The sequence below is a fragment of the Ascaphus truei genome, unplaced genomic scaffold, assembly GCF_040206685.1.
Source record: "Ascaphus truei isolate aAscTru1 unplaced genomic scaffold, aAscTru1.hap1 HAP1_SCAFFOLD_399, whole genome shotgun sequence".
NCBI classification, from domain to species: domain Eukaryota; kingdom Metazoa; phylum Chordata; class Amphibia; order Anura; family Ascaphidae; genus Ascaphus; species Ascaphus truei.
Genome location: NW_027456729.1, coordinates 55,001 through 68,850, shown reverse-complemented (window position 1 = coordinate 68,850; position 13,850 = coordinate 55,001). Strand labels below are relative to the sequence as shown.

The 13,850-nt window shown below is 49.5% G+C and overlaps 1 protein-coding gene across 1 annotated transcript in view; it reads left to right on the top strand.

The window, feature by feature from the left end:
• Positions 1-1,118: 1,118 nt before the first annotated feature.
• LOC142483938 (protein ABHD15-like) overlaps positions 1,119-13,850 on the top strand; it is a 19,235-nt gene continuing 6,503 nt past the window's right edge. The window contains exons 1-2 of the mRNA XM_075583856.1: positions 1,119-1,759; positions 5,145-5,497. Of these exons, the coding sequence (XP_075439971.1) occupies positions 1,313-1,759; positions 5,145-5,497 (800 nt within the window). The 5' untranslated portion in view covers positions 1,119-1,312. The remainder of the gene's footprint in view (positions 1,760-5,144; positions 5,498-13,850) is intronic.

Here is a 13,850-nt window from a genome sequence, read left to right as displayed (position 1 = left end):
CCCCCCTCCTCCCTCCCTCCGCTCCCCCCTTCCCCCTCCCTCCCCCCCTTCCCCCCCCTCCTCCCCCCCCTCCGCCCCCCTCCCCTCCTCCTCCCCCCTCTCCCCCCCCTCTCCCCCCCTCTTCCCCCCCCCTCTCCTCCCCTTTCCCCCCCCCTCTCCCCCCTCTCCCCCCCCTCTCCTCCCTCTCCCCCCCCTCCCTCCCCCCCCCCTCTCTCCCCCCCTCTCCCCCCCTCCCCCCCCCTCCCTCCCTCCCCCCCCTCTCCCCCCCTCCCCCCTCTCCCCCCCTCTCCCCCCTCCCCCCCTCTCCCCCCCTTCTCCCCCCCTCTCCCTCCCCCTCTCCCCCCCTCCCCTCTCCCCCCTCCCCTCTCTCTCCCCCTCTCTCTCTCTCTGTGTCTCCCTCTCTCTCTCTCTCTCCCCCTCTCTCTCTCTCTCTCCCCCTCTCTCTCTCTCTCTCTCCCCGTCTCCCCCTCTCTCTCTCTCTCTCTCTCTCTCTCTCTCTCTCTCTCTCTCTCTCTCTCCCTCTCTCTGTCTCTCTGTCTCCCCTCTCTCCCCTCTCCCCCCTCCCCCCCTCTCCCCCTCTCCCCCCTCTTTCCCCCCTCTCCCCCCTCTCCCCTCTCCCCCCTCTCCCCCCTCTCCCCCTCTCCCCCCTCTCCCCCCCTCTCCCCTCTCCCCCCCTCTCCCCCCCTCTCCCCCCCCCTCTCCCTCCCCCCTCTCCCTCCCCCCCTCTCCCCCTCTCTGCCCCCTCTCCCTCCCTCCCTCTCCCCCCCCTCTCTCTCCCCCTCTCTCTCTCTCTCCGTCTCCCTCTCTCTCTCTCTCCCCCTCTCTCTCTCTCTCTCCGTCTCCCCCTCTCTCTCTCTCTCTCTCCGTCTCCCCCTCTCTCTCTCTCTCCGTCTCCCCCTCTCTCTCTCTCCGTCTCCCCCTCTCTCTCTCTCTCTCTCCGTCTCCCCCTCTCTCCCCTCTCCCCCCTCTCTCCCCTTTCTCTCCCCCTCTCCCTCTTTGTACAGGGGAGTGATCATCACAATTTGTATGTGTCAATAAAGCTTCCCTTCTCCGCCCACTTGTGGCAAACAGTCTTTAGTCTGGTGAGATTCGGTCTCTTATAGCAAAGCATGCTCAGTTTTGTGCAGCCTCTCTCTCCGCGCACCCAGAGAAGGATGTGTGATCTGCTCTGAGCACTTCCTTCTGTCATCTCCCAGCTACCACAATGCTTGAAGCACCTGCACGTCTGCAGACTTTCTGACATCTCACTGTTCTCATTTGTCTTTGCTGGGTTTAGTTCACCAACAAGGTCATTGCAGTGCCTGCCACTGAGATGCTACAATGGGCTGCCTGCTTGGGTACTCTTCTTCTCTTGCTCCTCTGGTCATGTAAGATGTGGTTCAGCAATAGTTTCTGGGCAACTGTCTCTGCAAAGAGTGTGGATGGTCTGCAAGGGTGTAAGTTGATCTACAAGCCTTCTGCTTTGGCCAACTACCTGGTGAGACATTGCCGGACCTTCAATGGGTTTTCCAATGTCAAGTGGCTATGGAGGACCTTCCCTACCCTGCAGACCTTGATGGGCATCCTGGGTCCGGTGGACAGAGGGGTTCATTTTGTAAGAGAGTACCTGCAGATGAGCGATGACGGGCTTGTGGCTCTGGATTGGGCTGTGAAGCCCGGGCAGCATCAGAGGAGAAGGAGGGATTCTAGTAACTCCACCGTGCCCATCTTACTGGTCATCCCAAACTCATTTGGGAAGATCACCAGGAACACCAGCAAGGTACTGTAACTTACACCATAAGCAAAGTATTGAGAGGGCGATAGATGACAGAGTTGTGCAGTTATTGGGAATCTTTCAAGTTAAGATGACTAGAAAATGTATGTATTATTTATCAGAAGGCGAATCAATGCTGTTATCAATAGCATTTTCTATCATTTTCAGTATTGTTGTGATCAATTATTAGCAGTATTATTGACTGCTGTTAACATACAGTAATAGGAAGAAAACATATCACAGTGTCAGCATTTATATAGAGAGCACTTGTTATTCTGAATATTGTCGTCCAATACTATCATTGTTAGCAATATTAAGACTTGTAATACATATTTATCAGTATTCTGTGTGGTAATTGTAAAATATTTTATTATTGATGATGATGATGATGACGACATAATTAAGCAGTAAGTGCAGAACTGTAATTTAATACAATTGAAAGTTCATACTTCTGTATGTATGTCATGATGAGACTCAAACTCATGTGACTGCTAAACCTCAACCAAAGATAATATGACTGGATGTGAGAAATTCTTCCTTCTTTTCTATGTTTGTTTCTGAATTTAGAGTTACACTGCGAGTGGGCCAGTTATATTGGAAGTATGTTAACTTCAGCTGCTGGGTGATTGCAGGTCATTCTGGCAGTAAATAGGTTCAATCATTAGTTGCACTAATTATAATAATTAGTGTTCCTAAGTGGTACTTTACACGTTTATTTTTAGTAAGACAATAATAATAGTTATACTGTATGAATTCATGGAAACAAAGAAAAAAAAAAGAAAACCTGGCACCAAAAGTTCAATGGATAATCCTGTACTCCTCAGGGGTTCAGCACACTTGCTTGACAGGCCATGTAGGGGAAAAAACACAAACAGACACAGATCATAGTGCAACTCTGCAGGGTTAAAACAGGTCTACACTACACATACAACATAGAGAATCCTAGTGACTATAAAAATACTATTTATTAAATAAAAAGAACTATGCCATAAAATGGTAGGACAATCAGGAACACCGCTGGTCATCCAGGTGGGAAAAATCAGGATGCTGGATGCTCTGGAACAGATCCTTGCTCACAGTCTGATAGACCCTGAGTCCTGTGGAGTCCTGTTGTTCCACTGTGCTCTGCATTGCCGCATCCTGTGGTTACCAGATCGTCTACTCAACCCAGCAGAAGCACGCACATTCAGAAGAAAACGGGCATGGTTCACACGTGCTCATATATATTTTGGAACACTTGGTTCGGTTTGGAGCCTCATTGCAGCCGTTAGTCCTTGGCATACAGGACGCACGTACTGTCCCTTTAAGGGCACGGGCACACTCGCGGGCGCGCAGAGACAGCCTGTGGAACCGGAGGAGGAAGTGAGGAGAGCGGCCTCACGTGGAGTAGAGCTGTGTGCCCCAAGAGCGGGCCTCCGTCACTGTCACTGTTCCTGGTAACCCCTGAAGGGAGGGTCTGCACGAGAGTCGCGGCGCAGCAAGAATAACATCTCTGCTAAGATATCATCAGCACCAAGAGGACTCTATGTTGCATTGCGAGCGTATGCCTTGCTGCTTGTAAGTAGGGCTCTGATTTTTCCCACCTGGATGACCAGCGGTGTTCCTGATTGTCCTACCATTTTATGGCATAGTTCTTTTTATTTAATAAATAGTATTTTTATAGTCACTAGGAGTCTCTATGTTGTATGTGTAGTGTAGACCTGTTTTAACCCTGCAGAGTTGCACTAGGATCTGTGTCTGTTTGTGTTTTTTCCCCTACATGGCCTGTCAAGCAAGTGTGCTGATCCCCTGAGGAGTACAGGATTATCCATTGAACTTTTGTCGCCAGATTTTTTTCTTTGTTTCCAAGTATTTTCTGTTAGTACTGACAGTATTACTAGGCAGCCATTATATTTTGTATTTTTACTTGTCACATTGGTGTTTTAATCTTTAGCGCTTGTTCACATTTTTTCTTTTTCACTGTATGAATTCAGATTAGATTCCAAACTACACAGTTTAAAGCTGCAGTTCATACAATATCCTGCATGTGTGTTTTTTTTAAATAAATCAATTCTGTAGTAAGAAAAAATACTTTTAGCATTTTCTGTTTTAAAGAAAACAATTTTGAAAGACCAATTTTTTTGTATTCTATTTTAACAAGCATGCTTGTTCCTATAGCAACGATTTACATTCCCCATATTTAAAGATGTCGCCAAACTTTGCCGATCAATAGACGGAGAACGAATTGACCGGCAGCTATGCAGTTTTTTTTTAGGTAAGTAGAGATTGCACAACTGAAATTATTGAAATAAAAAAAAAAACGGGAGCCTGAACTGCAGCTTTAAGGAGTTTTAAATTCAGACAGGCTTGTACAAGAGCTTAATATAGGTTTGTACTTCACATAATTATTCACATTGTGTGAGCTAACCTCTTTAAGACATGTATTGCTTGTTATGACGGTGTCAAGTCACTTTATCCATCCTATGCCCGGCTTTCCTAAATGTGATTGTATGCTCTTTGGGTTAGAGATTGCATTACTGCCACCTTTATTATTCTACTATGTATACAGTATGGCAATCAGTGCACCGTTGTTGCTGGAACAATACTGTATCCTTCTCCTTTACGAATGTATCCTGTTTAGAGCCATGCTGTCACAATAGTAACCACCCATTCTGCTCCTGAGTCCTGTGCACAATGCATAATGTGGGTGTGTAGACTTTCCTATGTGAAAATAACTGGAAATGTGGCGACTGATTTGGGTTATTGTCATAAAGTGACAATGCGGTCACAAAAGGACTAAACAAGCTTTCAGAGCCAAGTTGTCAGGGCCTTCATTTAGAGAGCAGAAACCCCAAGAACATTATTTGTCGTTATTATTATTATTATTATTATTATTATTAATAAGTAATTTTAGGACCACAGATTTACGTTGGAGACAAACAATACCCAAACCCTTTCTCAGGTTACTTTTCCCAAACAAGAAAGTGCAAAGGGAAAGACTGTCTTCATTGCACAATATGCTTATCGCTTTTAATTAGTGGGTAATGTGTTGTCCTAACGTGAACTTTTGCTGTATTATGTTACTGTTTGAGCAGGGGAAAGTGCCTTAACCCCCTTGTTCATCCTCGGGATTAGACTACACTAACGGGTTAAACCACCCACGGATTTAGTCGTCTATACCATGGATGGGTGGCCACCTCCAGTGCTCAACGGCCACCAACAGGTCAGGTTTTCAGGATATCCCTGCTTCAGCACAGGTGACTCAATCAGCGGCTGCATCATAATGGCAGAGCAACCTGTACTGAAGCAGGATACTGTTATCCTGGACGGCATTTACACTCTGAATGTTTCACAATTCTGAAGAGAACAATACGAAATGCATCATGCATGTTATTCATTTGCCTATTTCCAGATGTGCCACTTGGCCCTTCTTCATGGCTACCAAGCTGTGATATTTAATCGCCGTTGCCAAAACGGTTGCCCTCTCAGCACAGCCAAGCTGCAGTCTTACGGGGACCCCAACGACCTCCGGGAAGCCGTTCGATATATCCGCCACTGCCAGCCCTCCTCTCGGCTCTTTGCTGCAGGCGAAGGCACCGGCGCTGGGCTTCTCCTGTCCTACCTCGGAGAATGTGGCTCTTCCAGCTACATCACGGCAGCAGGCTGCATCTCCCCGGTGTTCCGCCTGCAAGACTGGTTCGAAGCCGGCTGCCCTTTGCTGTGGCGGACAATACTTCTGTTCTACCAGAAGCTGCATCTGAGCAGGTAATAGCAGTGTGACTTGCAGGACAGCGTGGGTGTGGCACTTTTGTTCTTGCACATACAGATGCAGCGGCCGTTATTCGAAAACTTCACGCGGTGTATACCCTGGAATACCATTGTCATGGCGCGTGATTTATTCCAACCTTACCGCCTTAAGACACGAGTGCAGGCGAGTGCATAAAATGGCATTTTAGTGTTCTGGTTTTTAAACACCTGAAATTGACACAGTAGCACAGTACTGTACACATTACAATTCATTCATTTCATTGCACACAAAGAAACAGAATAGAGCTGGCCTAGCCCGTATGGGTGGCAACAGCAATTGACCGGGGGGTGCGGCCCCCCCCCCATCTGGTCTGGTGGTCGCGAGCGCGGTCAGGGAGTCAGTTGGGGCGGTCGGGTTTCAAATTAGAGCCAAGGAACAAGCAACTGTCACTTGTTCCGTGGCGTTGGAGCAGTTTAGACCTCTCTTCCTCCTCCTCCTCAGTGTTGGATGTTTTACTTATATTTTCCTCTCCTGAATCTTAAAGGTGGCACTCCCCTCCTCTGTGTTGCTGCTTTGTTTTAGTTAGCGGCGAGGGGGGAGGCAATATTCAGGTGGAGAGGGATTGTGGAGAGGAGGGGAGATTGGTCTGGCCTGGCCGGGCCGTCCCTGTCCTCCATCTGCGGCCTGACCGAGTGCAGCATGGAGCGATCTGTGGGGGGCAGGAGCAGGTGAGGTGCCGGGACTCGGTGGAGGGGAGTGGTTTCTGTGCGGCGTCTCTGCCCACCCAGAAAAGAGTTCTCTGTTAGCGAGTGCTTGGGTCTTCCATGTGGCGCCGCCTCCCGCCGCTGTTTGAGTTAGCAGCGGCGAGCGAGGGGGACACGGTGAGGAGAGGGACTCCTTTGGGTTTTCCCCCAGGGGGGAGAGACGCAGCCCCCGGTGGTCGGGTCGGTCATGGAGGTGGGCATGCGGGTCTCTCGTGAAGCGCTACCTCCTACAGCCGCTCAGAGGAATCGACAGGCCACGGGTGTAGGCGCGCTCAGGTCTGAAGTGTGGCGAAAGTGACATGGGGAGGTCAGGTGTCTGGCTGGCAGTGGAGGCGGGCGCACGGTTTCCCACATGGCGCCGCTCCTACGGGTCGCGGCTGCCCCAGGGAAATAAATGTCAGGCGTCTGGCCAGCAGTGTAGGCGGGCGCACAGTCTCCCGTGTGGCGCTGCTCGTACAGTAGGGGGGGGGGGGCGTGCCAGGGGGAGAGTGTCAGTGGCAGGGGAGTTGGCGAGCACGGGAATCCCGCTTGGCGCCGCCCCCTGTGACTCGCGCCTCTCTTCTGGGGTATGTGTGGTTCCTGGGGGGGGTATTAGCAGAGCTTTAGTCTGCCCTGCAGTGGCTGGTGACAGGAGGAGAAAGTTTGTGGGAAGAGCACAGGAGGCAGGTGCGTGGGGTTCTTGCGTAGCTCCACCTCCTCAAGAGTATGGGCCAATTGCCTCATAAAAAAAAAAAAAAAAACAGCAATAGGTGCTGGTTTTTGAGTGTTACATTTATTGCGTGGTTTAACAAACTTAAAAAAAAAGTATACAGCTATACTGCTGCGGCCAAGTTTATTCGAGCATTTGCCCGTTCTTGGCCGCAGCAGTAGCCTGGCGCGCGCCCGAGAGTGACGGGCGCGCGCCGAAGCAGCGGAAGAGCGCCCTCCGATCGGGGCGCTCTCCCTACCGCTGCCGGGTCCGCCGGATCCCCCGGAACCCCCTGCCGCCGTCCCGCGATCGCGGGACACCAGGGCTCCCTCGGGGAGCCCTGGACGCGCGTGCAGGGGGCGCACGCTCCCAAAGACGCATGACCGCGCGTCTATGACGCGCGGCACGCCGAGGGGCGGCCACTAGCAAGCCGGGAAATCTCCCGGCTTGCAGATCTGGCCGCAGTGTAATAAACTGTGTCGCCACTGTATACCTCAAATAAAAAGATCACTTGTGAGCACATTGACATGTCTTAGGCAGGTCTGCAACCCTGCTTTTCACCATTATCACCCAGCTTACAGTGTCCCACAGCAGCAAGGGGTTCTGGGAAATGACACACACATACATACATATATATATATGTATATGTGGGCATGTGTATGAGTATATGTTATTTACATTTGGTGGTTCAAGTTACACCATGTAGTACAGTGTATACATATCGTGCTGGAAGGAGTGCATTTGGGGGATCAGGTACGTAAGGGGCCACACAAGTTGGGCATTCTTTACAATTTAACCAGGTGCTCCATGGTTTACGGGGGCGAGGCAGATATTCTGCAGGTAGCCATACGTTATTTGGGCACTGCATGTAGTCACTGCTTAAACGTTGCGCTTGTGGGTTTTAATTCGGTGCGGTATGTTTGGAGCCATGGGGCAGGGGTTTTTAATGGTGCAATGGGGCCTGTTTTGCGCCATATGGCAGGGGAGTTTGGTACAATGTGGCAAGTTTTTGCTCCATTTGGCATGGGATATTTGTACAGTTTGGCAGGTGGTGCAACATGTGGCGTAGGATGTGTACAGTGCGCCAGGCCATGCATCTAGCGGCATGGGAAATCTGAACAATTGGGGCGTGCCACGGGGGGCCCCGCATGGCAGAGGGCTTCCTCATTGGGGGCACCAAGGGGTTCATGGGCCATGGGGGTTAGCTTTACCTTTAGCTGGTTGAGCGGTGCAAGTTTCTTTTGAGTGTCGCAAGAATTGTGTAGGACAATGCAATGTTTGAGCCTAACGCAGATTATTACTGGGATTAGATTTATAATTATATTAGTTGGGATAGTTATAGGTGATTTAAGAATGGAATATGACATTAACTAATGCAGCTATTACTGCATTGGGATTCAGATATGTACACAAAACATGCACACCATCTGGCCACCCCTCTCACGCCACATGGCCTACAGTGAGCCGGATACTATGTCCCCACAGGCGATAATTTGGTGTTAGCATTTGCTGCATGATACGATTGCTGATCAGCAGATGTATGGAGGTTTTGTTCCGGTTAAGTATACCTAGTTTTGCAGAGGTTTTGGATGGCAGGGTACCATTGTGCATCACGAATGTTAGAGGGGCGTCAAACCAGATGCCCAAGTATTGGAAACATGTTTCAGGAGTAACAGTGTGTCAAGGAGTGACCGGTGTCTGCTCAGGCAGTGGAAGCTTTGGAATTCAGATTTGGTCCCAAATAGCATTTGTTACCGATTTTTTTAGTGTTTGAAAAACAGCTTGTTGTGGGAAATCCAAATTTTCAAGTCTCAAAGTCACATGGAAATAGGTGATCGAGATCAGAGAGGCTATGGCTGTGTGCGCATAAGATGGGGCCAGCTGCATACAAGGGTATTGAAGCTCTCTTATAAGCTTTACGAATATCATTGATGATCAGTTAGAAGAGTAGGGGCCGCAGAAAGGTCTTGCGGGACACCACAGGTCATATCCAAGGGGTCGGACATAGAGCCTGTGATGGATACATGCTGGGATATACCTGATAGGTAGAAAGGAAACCAGCTTTTAAGCATGCTTCTCTATCGCAGAACTTTGGAGTTGATTGGGCAAGATGACATGATCAACATGTTCAAAAGCCTTGTGAAATCTAGGGACATAGCACTACTGAGTTGTCATCTTTCCACACCACACTTGAGTTCTTTACAAATTTGTAGCAGGGGTTACCAAGGAGGGTTTGGGGTTGAAGCCAGATTGTAACGGCTTAAAAAAATAAAAAAAATATTTGGCTTGGTATGGTTTTCGCTTAATTTGGGAGCGAAACAATTTCCATGACTTCGGTTAGTGTTGGGAGAAGAGATTTTGGCCTGTCATTTGAGGCAGTGGTTTTGTCCCCACTTTTGAAGCTTGGGATAACTCTGAAACTTCCAGGTCTCTGGTTATGGCCTGCAGACAGAGTAGAGGTGATTATGGAAGCTATTGGTTTAGCAATAGTAAATAAAAATTTAAAAAAACACATTTTTAGCCTTGGGCCCAAGTATATTGGTTTAAGTTTTGTCAAGGTTTTAGAAAACAAGCAGATTTAAGAGACAATTTTCAAGTCTCAAGGTTAGAACTCAGTATGTGGTCACGGTCGGAGAAACTATGTGCGTTCATAAGATTGTTTGGTGGCATTCAAGTTTGTTGAAGAGTATCGATCATGGAGTAGGAATGGGGGTCCAGAGTTGGGCATTGCAGTTCACAGGTGTTGGCCAAGGGGTTTCAGCCAGAGCTTGATGGATCCATGGGGGTTCCAACGGGATAGGAATGAAAGCAGGCTTCCTTATTCCAGCGCACTGGAGCTGGTTAAGCAGGATAACAGATCAACATGATTGACAGTATCAAAATCTAGGAACATTGCACAGGAGTTGGTGCAAGCCACACTGGTTTCAAGGTAAATTCTTAGCTTGGGATTTACCGGGGAGTGTCTGGGGAAAGCCAGATTGAACGGGGGCTAGAAAAACCTGTTTTGGAAAAGTGTTTGCTCACTTGAGCCAGAGTGGAATGGGTCAGGAGAATCTGTGTTGGTACAGCGATCGTTCATTTTGGGACATGGGTCCCCCACACAAAAAACAGGTGCTGGACATGGGTCCCCACAAAAAAGGTGTGGGACATGGGTCCCCACAAAAACAAGTGTGGGACATGGGTCCCTGGGAAAAACAGGGGTGGGACATGGGTTCCTGGAAAAACAGGGGTGGGACATGGGTCCCCACAAAAACAGGTGTGGGACATGGGTCCCCACAAAAACAGGTGTGGGACATGGGTCCCCACAAAAACAGGTGTGGGACATGGGTCCCCACAAAAACAGGTGTGGGACATGGGTCCCTGGAAAAACAGGGGTGGGACATGGGTCCCCACAAAAACAGGTGTGGGGCATGGGTCCCCACAAAAACAGGTGTGGGACATGGGTCCCCACAAAAACAGGTGTGGGACATGGGTCCCCACAAAAACAGGTGTGGGACATGGGTCCCTGGAAAAACAGGGGGGGGACATGGGTCCCCACAAAAACAGGTGTGGGACATGGGTCCCCACAAAAACAGGTGTGGGATATGGGTCCCCACAAAAACAGGTGTTGGACATGGGTCCCCACAAAAACAGGTGTGGGACATGGGTCCCTGGGAAAAACAGGGGTGGGACATGGGTCCCTGGGAAAAACAGGGATGGGACATGGGTCCCTGGAAAAAACAGGGGTGGGACATGGGTCCCTGGAAAAACAGGGGTGGGAGATGGGTCCCAACCCTATATAAAAAAAAAAAAAAAAAAACACAGATGCGGGACACGGTTCCTCAGCAAAACAGGTGCGGGACACGGTTCCCCGGCAGAAGCACGACGGCGGACGGCAACGGGCGTTGTCCTGGGCCTGGCCGGAAACAGACACCGGGAGAGACTTTCTAATAGAAGGTTGGGCGTATATATATATAAAAAAAAATCACCGGGTGGAGCCCTGAAAGCGGTTAACAAGCTTGAAACGTAGAAGGAGTCACGCTTCACGAAACACAATCTTTATTAGCATTGCAGCAGTCTGACAAACCGCTGGGAGTGTTTTCATCCTATAATTTCGGTAAAGTTCTAAACAAGGGGGACTCGGGGACCATCGTCACACGGCGATGGGGTTTTGTTTTCTACAGTTCAAAGACATTTCAGACGCCGTGGAGGACCTTCATTCGAAAGGCTAGACGAGGTGGTGGGGCCTGGCATGCGGTGCGCAACGCTGCTGGTTGGCAAGGGTAAGCAGCAAAGAATGGCAAGCGTGAGAGTGAGGTGCTACCCTCGCAGGTCAGGGTTTATCACAACTTTTTTCAGGTTGCAATGCCAGGTGAGACAGATTTGGGAAGCAGGGACGATGAGCATACGTCTGGCACTGTTTTCACGAACGACAGGGCAGTCGGTTAACACGGGAGTATCAAGGGGGGCCCGACAAGGGGTGGGAAGGTACACCAGGGGTCCGGTCTCAGGAACCCGCACAAGCAGCATGGGCACGGAAAAGTTTAGGGGTGTGTAGGGAGGCACCCACGACAGATATGAGGCAACCTTTTATAGGGGGCATTTGGTTGAGCGCATGGGTACACCCACGCCAGAAGTAGCATCACCTTCAGTTGGCCCATTCAATTCACAGGGCTGGATGCAGCCATGTTGGCAGGGTCCCGACAGGCGGTTATCATCGCCGCCGGGGACAAACAAAGAGAAGTTTGGGGTGGAGTCCTCTCGAGCTCTCTCAGAAAACAGTGCGGGACATGGGCACAAGCGGCGCCAGCTTCTGCATCAGTCGGGTCCCGACAGGCGGTTCATATCGCCGCCGGGGACTAGTACAGTATAGATTAGTGGGGTGCTGGGCAAAAGAGCTGGGATGTGCGCGAGTAGCCTAGGAGAAATCAACAAGGCAAGGGAAAGAAATTAACAAAAGGTGGGGAGCTTGACAAAACCTTGCGGGGGCGGGTTGTTTTTCAACCACAGTCCAACCAAGAGATAAGCAGAGGGTTAAGGAAGAAGTGGTTCCATTTGTTGGTTGACAAGTTTGAAGTGCAGGAGGGAGGTGAGGAGGTCAGTGCAAGGTTGGCGTAGATTCCGTGGTAATTTGGATCGTGGGGGACTCAATGGTACACTGGGCTGGGAAGAGGGCGAATTCGCGCCCCTACGGAAAGAATTTAGGTTTGAGTATGGAGCAGGTGGAGGTAACGTGGTGGGGGATGAGAGGGATGCGGTGGGGACAGCTTTTTCCACTGCTAATTTCTAGGGCCAGGGGTAGGAGGGCATTATTCATGTTGGGGGTAATGATGTGGCAAAATGGCGGTCGATTGATTTATTCCAGCAGATTAAGCAAGATTTGGCACGTATGTTAACGTTTTGGCCAGGGGTGCAATTAGTTTGGTCCGAGATAATATGCAGGTTGGTTTGGAGGGGTGCGCGTATCCCGGGGAAAGTTAACAAGACGCGGAAGAGGTTAAACAGGAAGGTGGGGAATTTCTTGGTTCAATGTGGGGGTTGGGTCATTCGTCACCCGCAGTTCAGTTTTAAATTGGGTGGCTGGTTTATGGAGGATGGGGTACAGTTGTCAGATGTTGGGGTGGACATGTTTAATAATGATTTACAGGAAGGATTGGAAGAGGTCATAGGGGTATGGCGGTACGGGTCTGATTTTAAGGGGGTTAAACAGGCCCGTTGGTGGCGGCAGTTGGGGGGGGTAGGTGATTGTCCCGCCAGAAGTGGCTCGGGGCTGGTAACCGGGTGGTTTGAAGCGAGGGGGTAGGTCACCGGGACGTACTTCCGGGTGCCCCCTTTGCGTTGCCCAGCTCTGAGCTTTCTGGCGCGGACAGGTGGTACGCTATCCCCATTTGTGTTTAATAAATAAGCCGCGGCCTTTTACCTCCATAAATGTGTCCTCTCGTTATTTGTATGTTTTATGTAGAGGGGTAATAGGAGAGGGGGGGGGGAAGCTCGCGCCTCCTTGGTCATCCATGAAATTCAAACTAAGCAACCGCGATAATCACGTGTGCCTGAGGCGATTGGCCACGTTAATGCCGCGTGGAGAACAACAGCGCACACGAAAATGGCGCCGTGATTTGTTCGAATAACGGCCGCTGCATCTGTACTGTACAAGGGTGTGGGCTTGATCCCTGCTTCAGAGAATAAACTATTTATGAGTCTCTCTGATGCTGCTCCAGTTTACAGCCAAGTAACTCACTTTCACGTGAAAATGCTTGATAATCCCACGTTGCTTTTTTTTTAAACTGCTGCAGAATGTGTTATTACCAAGATTTCACCGCAGAGGTGGCTGCATGTGTAAAAAAGGGCAACCGTGAAAGCGCGTGATGGGATTGGCACTATAAAAATACAGACGTGCTGTAGATTACTGCAATATACAAAGTTCGGCACATGATTCCCATGCTCAGAAAACTTTCCCAGAGATGTTGTACTGCGCGAGCAGTTGGAGCTAGAAACGATCTCATCTTCGATTGTGACTTTTTATGGTCTGGAGAGATCATGTAAAACCACTTCACTGAGGAAGTTTCCTGCTGATCCTATAAAAGGCTCGACAACAAATATTAAAATAAAAATAGAATGGTGCTGCTCTCCAAGACCAGTACCGTAGCAGTGCTGCAGTTATTGTGAATCTACATACAGTATATCCACATGTGCTAAGAACCGCTTCAAGTACAACAGAGGCGAAGAACTGGTTTATCATTCAATCCCAATCACTTTATATTGTAGAACTTCTACCTGATAACCTCCCCCCTCCCCCTCAGGTAATAATAAACCCTGTATCTTCTGATAACAGCGGCATGTACTGTATATTCTGTGATATAGTAATAGTTAATTTTTCATACTGTATATATTTTTTTCTTCTACATTTCTTCCTCTACCTGTAGGGAACTTTCTGATGTT